Here is a 17,469-nt window from a genome sequence, read left to right on the forward strand (position 1 = left end):
GAACTTTCTGACATAATCAGACATTATCATCTCACCTTGGACCATGTATGCAAACTCTATTTTTTTCAAATGCCGAAGATGCTCTAGGAGGTACTCTGCATTGAAAGCTATCAAGAATTGTTCCCAATTGATTGAAATGGGTAGGGTCACCTATTTCAGCTGCAATCAGTGGCCTGCATCACCCATGTAACACCCAAAAATTTGTATTTTTATTTTTTAATTTATTATAATTTTTTGTTTAATTTTATTCTATTTTAATATTTAATTTATAAAGTTTTAATTTAATTTAATATAAATAAAAATAATAATAATAATAAAATAAGGTAAAATTATTTTTGGGATTTAATTGAAATTGATTTTGGAAAAAAGGGGTGAAAATGTGGATTCTGGGGTATTTTTGAAAAGAAAATCGAAAACCGGAGGGTCAAAACGTAATTTTAAAAAGTTGTGCCATGTCAGCAGCCACGTCAGCAGCCCAGTCAGCAACCCCAGCCAACCAGAACACGCTGCGTGGCAAGGAAGCTGATGTGGGAGGCCATGCGGGACGGAGCCACGTGGGCGATCCACGTGCATGCGATCGAACGGTCCAGATCTCACGCGTACGGACGGTCCAGATCTCATGCGCACGGACGGCCCAGATCTCACGCGTGTGGACGATCCACATTGAATCACGCACGGATGGCTCAGATCTCATCGCGATTAAATCATGATGGACGGCTGAGATTAAAAGGGGAAGATTATAAATAACCTCACCCACACCCAACCCCAAGCCCTAGCCGCCAGTACCCTCGCCGGAGAAGAAGAACCAATCACCAGAGAAGCTGTTCACCGCCACCCAACGCCGCACCAGAGGATTTTTCGACCGCCAAACAAGGTAAATTTTCTCCCATTGGCTCGTTTTTCGATGCTGAATCTGCCTATGGCCAAATCAGAGCCAAACCGCTGACCAATCGAATGGGAACCAATGAGGCCCTTCCCGGTTCCCATTCGATGCAATTTTTACACTACTGTGATCACCGTACTTTTCTCTACAGGTTGACCAGAGTAAAATATCAAATCGCGACTCGCGACGGAGAAGCTGGTGCACCTGAGAGCTCTGTCGCCGGTAAGTCTCAGTTTTTCATGATTTTTTGGCCCACTGAGGGCCCTATGGTTGTTTTATCGCAGGAACCAATGCAAGTTTGGCCGAATTCGGCCAAAAACGGCCAACCCGAGGCGGATCGCCGCCGCGTGCGGCGGTACCATCGTCGGAGCACGGCGGAGCCACCGTGCTGAAATTTTGATATTGGCCGAAAAAGGGCCTGAGTCTGATTTGGGGTTCTTTGGGACACGTGCAGGTACCGGAAGTGTGTTTCAGTTTTTCAAAAAAAATTCAGGAAATTTAGGGACAGCCCGTAGGCACTGTGAGAACCCGATTTCAGACCCTGAAACAAGTAAGTATTTCTCACCCTATTTTCTATCACGGTATTAAAGCTCAATAAATGATAAAACGATATTTCATGAATTGTGTATAATTAATTAAGGTTGCTAATGGAGCCCGAATCTGATTTATTTTTCAGTCAGTTGTTGTTTAATCTATTTTACAGTTTAAAATGTAGTATGGTATCTGATATATTTATTTTATGGTTTCGTATGCATGAATCACGGTTTCGTTTATTATAGTTTGAATTATTGGGAACCCGTTGTTGTCTTATTTGGTGTTCATTACTAGTTTACGTGTTTATGTTTGATTGGATAATTGAGACCGAGAAAAACAGAAAAAGGTATGTGAGTTGATAAATGGATGATGTCGACAGCCTAACTAGATATCCTGGAAGATGGTGGACGGACTGAGTCCATAGGGAACCCTACCGGGAACGTGGTCTCTCATATCGGACAGGGTATGAAGATCTTATGTGTTTTGGCGCCCATACCGGACGTGGTATGGGGAGGGCCCTGGAATCAAGTTATCAATATGAATGGTTCACGTGTAGCGGGGACCTCCTATGGATCCCCATGGATACTAGTAGGCTGATAAAAGAGGAAAATCTGTTGTCTGATGATTGAAATACAAATGTATGATATGTGTTATGTTATAAAGTGTGTATGATTTCATGATATTATAATGTTATTGTTTTCTTATGTTGTTTTCATGAAGCTCACCGAGGTAAGTGGACAGTAAAGAGTTTTATTATTGAAAAATGAATTTATCATGAATTATGCTCCATTGGTTGTTTTCTACCAATCCTTACTTTTATGACAGTGAGATAGTGTGATGTCTTTACTGGGCTAGTGTACCTCATTCCTTATTTAACCATTTCAGATCAGGAGGATTTGGTTCCCGAGCCCGTCCCGTAAGAAGACAGCGAGTAGACGCCTTTCATAGTTTTATTTATAGCATTCATTACTAGTATTTACCTTAATTAGTTTATTCTTTCACACGTTGAATAGGTTTTTGGTTATTGTTTAAGGGATGTTAATTAGAATATTTATTTCGCTTTCGCATTTAGAATTTTTAATACATACATTTTCTTTTAAATTTCCTGAGCTGTTACAGTTGGTATTAGAGCCGCGTTCCTCGGACTCATCCCTTACACAATAAAGCTTAAAGAAATACCCACCGATAAATCGTTATTCAACTCTTCCTTGTGAAATGCAAGTGCAGAAAAATGAGGAGAGGAAGACACCCACTAAACCGAGCAGCCCAGGATGATTCACTTCGGGAAGATGTGGACAGAATATTTGAGATGCTGGAAAGGATCATGGCTGCCCAGCAAGGTTGAGAGGAGAGAAGGGAGTTACCCGAACCTCCCCCACTACCACAAGTTGAGCCACCGCTACAGCAAGCAGATCCCCAGCCACCCCGGCACGAGCCTGCTCCACCATAGTACCACCTGGCACCACCGCCGCAGTGTGAATCGGTGCCTCAGCCACCATACTGCCCGACACCGCCACAGTACAATCCGGTGCCCCCACTATATCATCAGGTGCCACCACAAGGCCCCCCAGCCTGCCCCCAGCCGGGCTCAGTCCCTCTTCCACGGGACCCAGCTCCTTCCTTGATTGACCCAGGCTACCTAGAGAGGTACAGGAGACTAAAACCTTCCCCTTTTGCAGGGGGGATCCTCTTTCAAAGATGCCCAGTACTGGTTGGTGGAGACTGAGAGAGCTTTCAAAACCTTGGGAGTAGTTTTCGAGCAGAGAGCTGCCCTTGCTTCCTACATGCTGGTAGGGGAAGCAGGTTGTTAGTGGGAGCTTAAACAGACCACCCTGCCTACACCAACCACTTGGGAGCAGTTCTTAGCGATCTTCCATGCGGAGTATCTCCCTGAGCACATCCGACACCTGAAGGAGATGGAGTTTGTTCAGCTGGTCCAAAGAAACATGACGATATTGGAATATGCTAGTAAGTTCCTAGAGTTGGGCCGACACTCCCCGGAGACATTGATGGATGAGGGCAGGAAGGCCAAGAGATTCCAGTGGGGCCTATGCCTAGAGATCAAACAACACTTATTGGTATTGGAGCTCAAGACATACTCAGCTATTCTAGCAAAGGCACAGATTGTGGAGAGGAGTTTCAACACCCGTCCTCAGTCAGCAGGGAGTCACCGACCCTCAGCTCCACCCCACAGACCAGCACCTACTGCGCCGGTCCAACCAAATAAGAGGCGTAGACCAGTGATCCAAGCCCCTCCTCAGGCTCCAGGGGCAGCACGTGGAAAGATCTACCAGCACTATGGCAGAGATCACGGGGACTGACCATGCTACCGCCTCAATAACACCTGTCGCATATGTGATAGTGCCCAGCACTATGCGAGAGAGTGCACGAGGAACCAGAACCAAGGAAGACTTCCTTTTCAGGGCAGGGTTTACAGCCTCACCCAACAGGATGCTGACACCGACCCGGACGTGGTACAGGGCAAGCCTAAGAAAAAAATTTGTATCTGAGAAATTTCGGTAGTCCGAGACTTTCCAGATGTGTTTCTGGACGAACTACTCGGATTGCCAGTGGACAGGGAAGTCGAGTTCACTATAGACCTACAACCAGGCACCCAACCCATTTCGGTTGCTCCTTACCGCATAAGCCGCATTGAGATGGAAGAGTTGAGGAAACAGATCACTGAATTGCAAAACAATGGTTTTATTAGATACAGTGTGTCCCCTTGGGGTGCCGGAGTCACTTTTTCTAGGAAGGGAGATTGAACATTGAGACTGTGTATTGATTAAAGAGGATTGAACAATGTTACAATTAAGAACAAATATCACCTTCCCAAGATTGATGACCTCTTCGATCAGCTGCAGGGTGCACAGGTCTTCTCTAAAATAGACTTGTGATTAGGTTACCATCAGGTGAAGATAAGAACAGAAGACATCCCCAAGACGGTTTTTCGAACCAGGTACGGACACTATGAGTTCCTGGTTATGCCATTTGGGCTAACTAACGCCCCGACAATCTTTATAGACCTGATGAACATGGTCTTCAAAGAGTTCTTGGATCAATTTGTTATCGTGTTCATTGATGACATCTTAGTCTACTCAAAAAGCAGAGAAGAACATGCTCACCATCTTGCCCAAGTTTTGCAAGTCCTCAGAAAAAAGAAGTTATATACAAAGTTGAGTAAGTGTAGATTCTAGTTTGAGCAGACTGCCTTTCTAGGACACATCATATCGAAGGAAGAGTATCAGTGAATCCCAAAAAGGTTGAAACGGTACTTGGCTGGGAGAAGTTGACATCAGTTAAGGAAATCCGGAGCTTCTTGGGGATGACAGGTTAATACTGCAGGTTCGTTGAAGGATTCTCCAGTCTAGTAGCTCCTCTAACCCGACTCACAAAGAAGAATGTCAAGTTTGAGTGGAATGAGAACTGCGAAAGAAGTTTTTCAGAATTAAAGAAGTAGCTGACTACTACACCCGTGTTGGCCTTACCTAGTGGATCGGGGAGATATACGGTTTATAGTGATGCCTCCAATCTAGGCCTTGGTTGTGTCCTGATGCAGCATGGGAAGGTCATAGCATATAGGTCCAGACAGTTAAAGAATCATGAGAAGAATTATCCCATCCATGACTTGGAGCTTGCCGCAATCATACACGCCTTGAAAACCTTGCGTCAATACTTATACGGAGAGACCTTTTAAATCTATACCGATCATAAGAGTTTGAAACACATATTCACTCAGAAGCATCTCAACATACGTCAGAGAAGGTGGATGGAACTCCTTAAAGACTATGATTGTGATATCTTATACCATCCGGGTAAGGGCAACGTGGTAGCAGATGCTCTCAGCAGGAAAAGTGCAAGTATCTTAGCCCATTTGATGGTTTTAGAATGTAGAAAAATTGGGATCACACAACAGATTCGACTTCAGGACCTGAGGAGAGTCACATGTTTGGGCCACCTGACAGTCCAGCCCGAGTTAATCCAGAGAATAAGAGAAGCCCAGTCAGTCGATCCCGCCCTAGTAGCCCGCAAGATTGATACAGAACAGGGAGCGAGCTCAGAATTCTAAGTATCTGTCAATGGGTTACTCCGGTTCCAAGACAGAGTGTGTGTTCCAGACGACAGCGAGTTAAAGAGAGACATCATGATAGAGTCCCACAGCTCGAAGTTTGCCATACATCCTAGAAGCACCAAAATGTACCAAAGCATGCGACCCTGGTTTTGGTGGAATGGGATGAAGAGAGATATAGCCGACTTTGTATCCAAATGCTTGGTATGTCAGTAGGTCAAGGCAGAGCATCAGCGCCCGGGTGGGCTACTTCAGCCTTTACCAATTCTGGAGTGGAAGTAGGAACACATCACCATGGACTTTGTAATCGTTTAGGACATGACGCCATCTGGGTAATCGTTGATTGGCTTATCAAATCTTCCCACTTCTTGGCCATCAGGATGACCGACCCCTTGGACAAGTTGGCAAGAATGTATATCCAGAAAATAGTTAGATTGCACGGAGTTCCAGTGATAGTGGTATCCGACAGGGACCCCAGGTTCACTTTTCGGTTTTGGAGTAGCTTTCAGCAAGTCATGGGAGCAAAACTGTCTTTCAGTACTGCCTTCCATCCTCAGACTGATGGACAATCAGAAAGGACAATTCGTACACTTGAGGATATGCTCCGAGCATGTGTCCTTGACTATGGGGGTCATTGAGACGACCATCTACCCCTGATAGAGTTTTTCTACAACAACAGCTACCAAGCAAGCATTGGCATGGCTCCATATGAAGCGTTATATGGACGCCCATGCAGATCACCGATTTGTTGGGAAGAAGTGGGCGATAGAAGATTGTTTGGCCCGGAGTTAGTAGAGGAGACCGCGTCTAAAATAGTTAAAATCATAAAGAACATTCAGACGGCTCAGAGCAGACAGAAGAGTTATGCAGACACCCGAAGGAGATATCTAGCGTTTGAGAAAGGCGACCGGATGTTCCTTAAGGTCACTCATTTCAAGGGAGTTAGTAGGTTCGGCAAGAGGGAAAAACTGAACTCCTGATTTATTGGACATTTTGAAATCTTAGACAGGATTGGTTCTGCTGCCTACAGACTAGCACTGCCTCCAGAGCTCTCCAAGGTCCACAATATGTTCCACGTATCCATGCTACATAAATATAACCTGGACCCCTCTCATGTCTTGGCTCATGAACTGCTTCCACTCCAAAAGGACTTAAATTGTGATGGACAGTTGAGATTAAAAGGGAAAAGTTATAAATAACCTCACCCACACCCAACCTCAAACCCTAGCCGCCAGTACCCTCGCCGGAGAAGAAGAACCAGTCACCGGATGAGCCTACCGCCGCCACCTGCTGCCGCACCGGAGGATTTTTTGACTGCCAAACGAGGTAAATTTTCTCCCATTGGCTCGTTTTTCAATGCTGAATCTGCCTATGGCCAAATCGGAGCCAAACCACCGGCAAATCGGTCAAAAAATACTGCCGAAGTCCAGCGGTGCCGCTACGGTTTTACTTAGTTTTTACCTCCGATGAGGCCCTTCCCGGTTCCCGTTTGATGCAATTTTTACACCACTGTGATCACCGTCCTTTTCTCTACAGGTTGATCAGAGCAAAACATCAAATCGCGACTCGCGCCCGAGAAGCCGCTGCACCCGAGAGCTCTACCGCTGGTAAGTCTCGGTTTTTCGTGATTTTTTGGCCAACCGAGGGCCCTAGGATTGATTTATCAGAGGAACCAATGCAAGTTTGGCCGAATTCGGCCCAAAACGGCAAAAAATGGCTAACCCAAGGTAGATCATCGCCGCGTGCGGCGGTGCCATCGCCGAAGCACAGCGGAGCCGCCGCTCCGAAATTCTGATATTGGCCAAAAAAGGGTCTGAGTCTGATTTGGGGGTTTTTTAGGACACGTACAGGTATCGGAAGTGTGTTTCAGTTTTCCAAAAAAAATTCTGGAAATTTAGGGACAGCCCGTAGGCGCAGTGAGAACCCGATTTCAGACCCCGAAACAAGTAAGGATTTCTCACCTTATTTTCTATCACGGTATTAAAGCTCAATAAATGATAAAACAATATTTTATGAATTGTGTATAATTAATTAAGGTTGCTAATGGAGTCCGAATCTGATGTATTTTTCGGTCAGTTGTTATTTGATCTATTTTACAGTTTAAAATGCAGTATGGTATCTGATATATTTATTTTATGGTTTCGTATGCATGAATCACGGTTTCGTTTATTATGGTTTGAATTATTGGGAACCCGTTGTTGTCTTGTTTGGTGTTCATTACTAGTTTACGTGTTTATGTTTGATTGAATAATTGAGACTGAGAAAAACGAAAAAATATATGTGAATTGATAAATGGATGATTTCGACAGTCTAACTAGATATCCTGGGAGATGGTTGATGGATTGGGTCCGTAGGGAACCCTACCGGGAACGTGGTCTCTCATATCGGAGGGGATATGGAGATGTTATGTGTTTTGGCGTCCATACCGAAGGGGGTATGGGGGCGGCCCGTTTCACCCTCATACCAGACGGGGTATTGAGGTTTATAGTTTTTGGCGCCCATACCGGACGGTGTATGGGGACAGCCCTGGAATCAAGTTATCAATGTGAATGGTTCACGTGTAGCAGGACCCCCTATGGATCCCCATGGATACCAATAGACTGATAAAAGAGGAAAATCTATTGTTTGATGATTGAAATGCAAAGGTATGATATGTGTTATGTTATAAAGTGTGTATGATTTCATGATATTATAATGTTATTGTTTTCTTATGTTGTTTTCATGAAGCTCACCGAGGTAAGTGGACAGTAAAGGGTTTTATTATTGAAAAATGAATTTATCATGAATTATGCTCCATTGGTCGTTTTTGTTTTCTATCAACCTTTACTTCTGTGACAGTGAGATAGTGTGATGTCTTTACTGGGCTAGTGTACCTCATTCTTTCTTTAACCATTTCAGATCAGGAGGATTTGGTTCTCGAGCCCGTCCCGCAGGAAGACAGAGAATAGACGCCTAAGGATTTCATAGTTTTATTTATAGAATTCATTACTAGTATTTACCTTAGTTAGTTTATTCTTTCACACGTTGAATACATTTTTGGTTATTGTATAAGGGATGTTAATCAGAATATTTATTTCGCTTCCGCACTTAGAATTTTTAATACATACATTTTCTTTTAAATTTCCGAGGCCGTTACAACCCACAAGCATATAGGTAGCAAGTACAACCTTCTATTCGAAAACCACCCAAGAGTCACGAAAGTCTTCTCTGTCTCCGCTAATCAGTACTCGGCCTTTTCAAAAGAGAATGCCCCTACAAGGGTAGATGAGTTAAGTCTTTTATACCTCTCAATGTATATTGGGTCCATTATAGGCAGAGATGGATCTTATTGAAGAGGGATTAGATTATGCTAAAAGAGGTTGGGTGACCTTGTGGCAGCACCTGGTTGTGTGGTGGAGGGTACCAGATTATACTGTGGTGGTGCCGGATGATATGGTGGAGGAGTAGGATCATATCGGGGTGGTAATGGATCTTCTCATTGCAGAGGTGGCTCATATTGTAGCAGCGGTGGAAGGTCAAACAACTCCCTCCTTTCTTCTCAGGCTAGCTAAGCAAAGATAACTTTCTCCAGCATGTCGAAGAGTTGATCGAAATTCTCTCAAAGCAACCCATCCCCGCCTGCTCAATTTAGTAGAGGTTCCTCTCTTCATATCTTTGTACCTATATTTCATAAAAAAAAGGGTGGAGTATCGAATTGTATTCGAATTATTCAAATCTGCGTGTAAGGAATGGTTCCGAGGAATGCGGTTCTGATACCAATTGTAAAAGTTCAGAATTTAATGAATATGGAAATATTGAATCAATAAAATAATGGCAGAAACAATTTAGAATTTAGGGTTTACATCTTTACACAGTAAATCAAGATACTCAATAGGACTATGGGAATGTCCCTTTCTAATAGTTCATAGTAATAGAATAAATAGTTAAAATAAAACGAAATAAAAATTTGTATTAGGGCATTTATTTCAAATCGGTCAACAAATAAAAATAATGGTTAGGCAATCATTAAACAAAAAAGCAATTAAACCTATGAATTAAAGTGCATGCGATTAGCAACAATAGCAGTCTAGCAACAAATGAACAATTAGATTAAATAAGCAATTTCTTATTGACCAGTTCTGGCTCTATAGGTGACTTGTAATTAATTTTAGGATTTTTTTAATTTTCACAAAACACAATGTTATTGATTATTAACCTTCAATTTACCATAACGGGAAAAAATGTGCGAGATTCTTATCCTAGATTGGTATTCTAAATATTGTTCATTTCACTATGCCTCCTAGCGATTCCTGAGTTTCTTGAGTTTTTCCTACGAAATTAAAAATATGCGTCACGTATCCAAAAATATCCCAAAATGTCAAAATAAGCGTTTTTGAATTTTTCTTGCTGGTTTAGGGTTCCAACATGGCGGCGCCAGTATCCCTCCGGTGGCTGAACTTCTCTCCGGCCGCCCTTCTTCTTCTTCTCTAGTCAGGAGTATCGGCTATGGTTTTGGGAGCCAATTAAAGAGAGGTTTAAATACCTCTCTTCCCTTGATCCTAGTTGTCCATTCACGTTGATCTGAAACGAGGAGGGTCGTCCGATTCGAAGTCCATTTAGGCCGATCCATGTGCAAATTTGGATCATCTATCGCGATCAAATTCAGTCCTCTAATCGCGTCTGAAGTGGAAACAGATCTGGGTCGTCCGTGCGTGCGGGATGCAATATGGGCCGTTGGATCGTCCAGACACGCGGATCGCTCGCATGGCTCTTGCGTGGAACCAGTGCCAGCGTTTTCGCCACGCAGTGCGTTTTGACTCGTCTTTACTGCTGAGGTGGTCATCCCACGTGACCCGTATTTCTCCTACTTGCGATTTTACCTCCTTTTTTAATTTTTTCTTTCAAATGCCCTCCCCTCCCCTCCCCACCCCCCCTTCACAATTTCACCATATTTTTTCAAAATAAATTTTAATTTCGTCTCAAATTCATATTTCTCCAAAATCAACAAAAATTAAAAAATTTAAATCGTTTTGATTTATTATTTTGTTAATATTAAATTATTCTGTGCCAAATTTTTGAGTCCTGATTATTACATATTGTATAAAAAGAAAATTTATGAAAATGGTAGAACTACAATCTCCATAATTGTCATAGAACAAAATCTCTTAAATCTCATTAAATAGAATGAGGGAGTGAAACATTAAGTGTTTTTTTTCTTATAATTAACTATATGATCAATAAGCAAACTTTAATAAATAGAATCTTCATATTTTTTTATCAAATTTGTTTTTTTTTTATAGATTCTTTTCTATTTTTATATTAATGAATGATAACTAAAATAATAATAATAAATTATAATCAAATAATAGTAAAATTTAGAAGAAAATTATGGGCCATAATCACCTCCAAGTAATTAAAAGTACCAAAAAAAAATCTTAAACACACACATTGGTGTGCTTAAAAATTATACCTAAAAGAAAAGGATAAATGATATTAAATGCTTAACAGTCACGCATAATCACAAGTAAGTTCATAATTTTTAGAAAGTAATAATTTAACCAATATATAAAAAAATATGTCCGACGATTAAATCTAATTTTGTAATAAAAACCATTTACAAATCTTATATTACAAATTATTATGTACATTTTTCTCTCTTGTCATTCACTCTATTAAATGCGGTAATGATATAAGTAGTAGCGTGGAAGGGTGTGAAAAGTAGATGCATCTTGCAAAAAGCAAAGGTGATAGCTTTTTTTTTATTTCCTTAAGTAATCCATTGCCTGTATATATATGGTAGGTGATGATATTTTAGACAACATACTGTGAACTGGTAAAATAATTAGTAAAATTTTGACATGCTTAATAATCTAAAGTAAACTGTATAATAATTTTTAATTGAAATTTATAAACATAATAACAACAAGAACATGAGAATTGTTTAAACAGAAGTATACCAAGATGCTTCCTCCTTTTCTAAGTTGGAATATTTAATAATTTATTGACCATTTATTTTTTTATATAGTAAATTATTAAATTAATACTTAAAAATTTAATTCATTTTTTAATAAATTATAGTATAATAAATGTTAAATTTTGAGACTTAATATAATAAATTATTTATTATTTTATTATAAGAAAAATATAATTAAAACAAAAATTAGATTTAAATGATAAAACTAAAATGGATATTTGAAAATCACGTTTTCCCCCATAAATTTATTGTTCAGGCATATCACATATTCCATTTTGCTTTTGATTTTGATGCAATTTAATATTTCTGGATGTATTAGATTTCATAAATATATTGATTTTTCTTTGAAGAAAAGTTTACTTTGTTTGCCATTGGGCCCTCGGAATTTCTATTCCCATTTCTTCGCCTCTTTTACTCCAATAAGTAAATTTTTCTTAAAACTATATTAACAATAATCATGTTCTACCTAATTTATCTAAAAAAATATGTAACATCAAAATATATATATTCTTAAATAGCCTAACATTAAAATTGTTTTTAAGGAAATTATTTTATCAGAAAAATAAATGAATATAAAGAAAGAATAACTAATAAGTTGCGAGCACAAAGTTGCATGCATCTTGAGAGTCTCTCTCACTATTAAATATATATTCTGCAATTTAATCACTCGGTATGTGATAGATATTTTGACATTTTAGGGGAAGGATAAAGCTGAGTAGGGGGGTTAGAGATGGATAATAAAATTTTAATAATTAAGAGTAGAACCACGATCTACTTGTGCTACAAAGATGACTGCTTACAATTTTCCATTACTTTTCTTAACTTGTTTTCTTTCTCATCAATCTCTCAATAAAAATAATGGAATTTTCATCCAATATATATATATAGCAAGGCAAATATTTTGTCCGTTCTAACTACCCGGATGCCAAATGCAAACTATATTCTATTTATAAATAATAAAACTCCCTTCCCAACGGAAGGGTGGCTGATTTCCAGAAGCATGGATATGTGGCACTTGAGGGTTTTTAACCCCAAACTAATACACGTGTGACCAAGAAACACCAGAACAACTTTTCCACTTTTAACTAAATTTGGATGAAAGATTCACTGTTTAAGGCTGGGAAAGTAAATAAATGTAAAAACAAGTAATTCCAGTAGGTGACACAATTATGTTTGAGTTAAAAAAAAACAAAGACTTCAAACAACAAAATCTCTGCTTAATCATTTTGGTCTCTATGGAAAAAGAAAGGAATAAATCCAAAACAAAATAAATAAGGAACCTCCTTGTCCCACCACCGCTTGACCAAATTGAGCATGACGCCTTATAGAACACGAACTCTGCAAAGGTATTGCGTCGCGCAGCAAATTTATACTTATCATCATACTACCGATATCGAGGAGAAGCAAGTAAAAAGTAATGATGATGTTGATATAACCCTGTTTATTGGCTATCCCCATATTCTACATGGGCATTTTCTCGGTGGTGGCCATTTGCAAATCCAGTCATTGAAAAGATACATTCGACTACCTGGTGTCTGTCTATAAGGTGTGGTTGGAATTGCCACTCGCTGCATCTTCTTAGTGGGCTTAAAAGGGGTAGCATCTTTTTCCTTTGGGCCTAAAATATACGCAAGTTGAAGTAGCCATAGGATCCATGTGCTCTATTTCTGCTTGTTACACTTTCTCGTGCTAACCAGCCAATGAGGGAATTGGTATCTCTAATTTTGCATGTATTTAGAAGAAAAATATTCAGGAACTTTGAACTTAAAAGAAGCAAAATGAGAATTGACCAAAATTAAAATAGAGGGGAGAAAAAGGGTTTTTTTCCTTCCTTTCCACACCCTTTAGTTTCTTCATTTGCTATCTTACATGCTGTGAAGAGGTTAAAACAAGTCAAGCAGAAGCAGGTTCAGATGACGCAGCTCCAGCCTTTTTCTTGGCAAAGTATTCTTCAGCTCGTGCAAGGTTTTTCGCAACCGATGGCTTTACCCATTTCTTTCGGCCGGGTAGTACAGTGAGCGAACAGCCTGCAACCTCGAGCTTTTCCTTTGCTGAAGTTGAAAAGGCACGAGCTTTGAAGTTCAGTTTCACACTTAGTTCCCCATCGCCAAGAATCTGAATCCAATTGGAAATAAACAAATCATTAGAGACAAATTTGAATTGAAAAACTGTACTTTTCTTATGCAAAAAATATAACTAACTTTTCTCCTATATTATTAGTGCCGCTAAAATATGAGTATCCTTTTCTTGTATCTACTATCATTAGTATAAGTATACTTTTCTTCAACTTATTATCATTTTCAAAAACTGCCATATTTAAGCAGGTGACCACAAAACACGATTGAGACAACTTCTTCACCTAATCCGCCTGTTGTGCTGTCCATTTACCTTTGGAAGGATAGACAAGATATTCAGAACATAATAAAGAAGGAAAGACAGGTAGACATAGAAGAACTCAATTCATTGATTTAAACAGACAAATCATTTTCTTCATGAAATTAAAGATAAATAAAAGCTTTTGTCTGTCAATTGAGACCATACAGCTAGTGGTTCCAAGCTTAAGAACAATAAGAAATCCCCTGGTAAAGACAGCAAGCATGTTTTAGACCCCAAATTTGGACAAATTTGGACAAATTTGGACAAATTTCAACCTGAAATAGCAGTCGGCGGTCTGTGTTGTACATTTTACTAATCCAATAAGATGCGTCTCAGACATAATTTTAAGCAGAATTGGAGAAAAGGGTTCTATAGGACATGAAGCATTTGATGATGATGAACGTAATATATAAGCAAGCTACCCTGTTACATTGCCGAGTAAACAATAAATTTCCCTGTACCCATTTTAGCCTCAAGATAGAAGCATTATACTAAGGTCAATCTTTCCATCTATCATATGTAAATCTCATATATAATATGGTAACTAAATGGACTAAGAAATTGAATTGAATCACACAGGCCTGGGTTTTTAGTAAACACAGACCTGAAAAACGGCTTTCAATAAAGTTGATGGGAACAGAAGATAAATCATGATCCAGATAATCTTAGAATTAGCTGCCATATCAATGTACGCAGGATGGATACCCAATAACTGTAAGCATAATCTAAGCCTTTTTGGCCCCTCCTATTAGGGGTAGAGGAAGAAGGCAAAATCAAGTTTTGCCAAGATTATGGATAGCGTAGATGCAAATTAGCAACTAAGTGAGAATAATTTGGGCAACAAATTCTTTCCTCTAAGAGACAAAATCATGCAGTTGACCACAGGAACTTTGACCTGACCTTCTATCGTTGTCACCAGTCAAGCAAATGCCAAATGTTATCTTTACCTTTAAAGGAAGTTTCCTTTCTCTTCCTGATGGATTGATCAAACCCTTTTGCTTTAAAGTTTCCAGTGACACTTCATCTCCATCTTGAAAGCCTGCTGCTTCTATGTGTTTTAGGTTAACAGGTATATATTTAGGTAAACCCGCATGCATACCTTGTATACAGAAAGAAAAGAGGACATCAGTACATCTTTTAAATAAGTCTAGAAGAAAAGATATATAGCTACAGCTGATATATAGATTCAATATGCTGATATCGAAAAAGAGAAGCAGAGAACAATTCCAGACACAAGTACAGACTGCTATAACATACTTTCCTCACCTCGGTCGTATGCACCAAACAAGGTCACCTCGGCCCTAGGTACCAAATAAGGGCATTAATTCATCACAACAAGGTAATAGTATCATTAAGAATTTTTGCAATTCTGTAAGTGCAAGAGGTGGTCAAGCAAGAACTACAGAACTGCACAGACCACTAAGTACTATTCTGGTGACTCCATTGGTTTGACCTCTTCAAATGCTGGATGTCAGGAAATAAAAAAATATTATATTGTTTCATTTCATAATGCAGGATTCACCCAGTAAAAGATTGAGCTTCATGGGAACAATTTTGCAATTTTCATACCATTCTGGCATTTTGACCTTGTACTCCATTTCCCTTGAAACTCCAAGTTTTCTATTCCTCCAAACTGGGGGGAAAGAAAGGGAAAGACAAGAGACTGGAAATTTTTAGGGAGAATTTTCTGTTTTATCCTCGCTATCTAACTTTTCATTCTATTACTAGAGGATATTATCAACTATTTTTTTTTTTATTATTTATAAATAATAATTTCCTTTTCATTCTAAAGTTAAATAAAAGAAAATACTCAAAACGGTCATTTCCTTTCTTAATTCTTCAATTTTTAGCTATCCAAAAAAGAGAAATATATTTCATTTTCTTTCTTCTAAAACTACAATTTGCCTTTCATTTCCTTTTTTTTCTCTATTCTTTTACAAAAAAATTTCAAAACATACTTTTTAACGGGAAAGGGAGGAGTTACCGTTGTTCCCTCTTTTCACTAATAAAAAAGGAAGACGAACGTTCCAGCCTTTTCAACACGACCGCTTACCTCAATCCGGACATAGTGTAAGTGAGTAGCCAGGACATGTGCATATCACAGGGTAGAAATATGATGAATAATTGAGATTTAAGAAAATCACAGCTTCGTCACATCTAATTCAGAATGACAAGATTTCATTTGGTACAGCCAATTTAAAGTTTATAATGCTTTCGAAGAAAAATGCAATGTCAAAAATCCATCCAAACATATTACATATTATCACTGTTCATTAAGGCCATATTCGAAAATAATTTGAGTTGAGTTCAATATCAAACAAACGAAGCAGCCGTCACTACAACGATTATACATGCTCAAGATGACAAGAGGAGCAGAAAATAACGAATTACTTCTATCAAACACTTAATCGCACATGGATCATGTAAATGATTTTCGAAGAACCAAAACATTAAAAAAAAAAAGATAAATGAGGAAATTCATGCCCATAAAAGATGTAAACGATTTGCGAAGAACCAAAGACCACAAAACACAGCACTATGGTTTACCTCCAGCAATTCCTCTCAGTTTAGGGATGCGGCGATAGAGTGGCATTTGACCACCCTCGAAGCCCTTCATGACTCCGGGGCCAGACCGGGATTTCTGGCCTCTCATCCCGAACCCACAGCTGGCCCCTTGTCCTGCTGATATACCTCTACCCTTTCTCTTCGCCTTCTTCCTCGAGCCTGGTTGAGGCCCCAGATTATCAAGCCTAAACCTCACAATGGAACCCGAAGAAGCTTCTACGGGTGAAGAAGATGCTTGATTTAACACAATGAATGGTGTTGCTGGTCGTGGCCATTGTTGTTGTTTTCCGCCAGGGTGAAATTTAAGAGCACAAATTTGAGATGGGGTTGCTCTTAAAAATCTCACATTGCCCTGAAATTAAAGTAATTATGATCATAAAACAGGAATCGGATATAGCCAAGTAAGTAGTGAGAGAGAAAAGAATACCTTAAAGGACGAGGAAAGAGAGTAGAGAGGAGGCGTAGCGGCACCAACGAGAGGATTTGAAGAGGAGAGAAGAGCTGCCATGGCGAAGTGAGTGGGCAATTAAATTGTTCCCTTATCTCCGCGGTCGCTGGACTTATAATCCAAATCCAGGCAACCAAGGATAGGATACCGAATTTTCTACCCGTTTCAATTGCCGTTTAAAAACAACAAATTAAATATAAACATTATAATTTAAATTATTTTACTAAAGTTATTAAATATTTATCTTTTCACTATAATATTTTATTTTTCTGTCATTAATATTCTATATATATATATTTATCTTTTTCAACATCTTCATCATAACATTATTTTTAGTTTCAATTTTTATTTTTATTTAGTTTTTTAAACTTAAAATCGATATATATCCGTGTTAGTGCTATTACTTATACTAATTGGTCTTATTCTAATTAATATTCTATTCAATATATTACTATTACCGCAATGTTACGTCATCCCATATAAGTTAAATAATATTTGAAATACGTAAATATTTAGAAAAATATTAATAGTAATGTGAAAATAAGCATATCGTAATTAATTTTTATTAAATTAAATAAAAAAGAAAATATAATTACTTTAATGTAGTTATAATAAAAAAAAAATAGTGCAAAATAATATTT

The 17,469-nt window shown here is 38.9% G+C and overlaps 1 protein-coding gene across 1 annotated transcript; it reads right to left on the reverse strand.

Annotated features, from left to right (window-relative positions):
* Positions 1–12,542: 12,542 nt before the first annotated feature.
* On the reverse strand, positions 12,543–16,968 carry RPL15 (ribosomal protein L15). Its single transcript, XM_022054810.2, has 5 exons — positions 16,808–16,968; positions 16,363–16,732; positions 14,763–14,914; positions 13,309–13,554; positions 12,543–13,157 (listed from the first exon to the last, which is right to left on the reverse strand). Exons 1-4 carry the CDS (start codon positions 16,886–16,888, stop codon positions 13,333–13,335), a joined length of 825 nt encoding a protein of 274 aa, XP_021910502.1. The 5' UTR covers positions 16,889–16,968; the 3' UTR covers positions 12,543–13,157; positions 13,309–13,332.
* Between the last annotated feature and the right edge of the window lie 501 nt (positions 16,969–17,469).

This window comes from Carica papaya, chromosome 2 (assembly GCF_054855325.1).
Source record: "Carica papaya isolate Zhongbai chromosome 2, ASM5485532v1, whole genome shotgun sequence".
In the NCBI taxonomy this organism is placed as follows: domain Eukaryota; kingdom Viridiplantae; phylum Streptophyta; class Magnoliopsida; order Brassicales; family Caricaceae; genus Carica; species Carica papaya.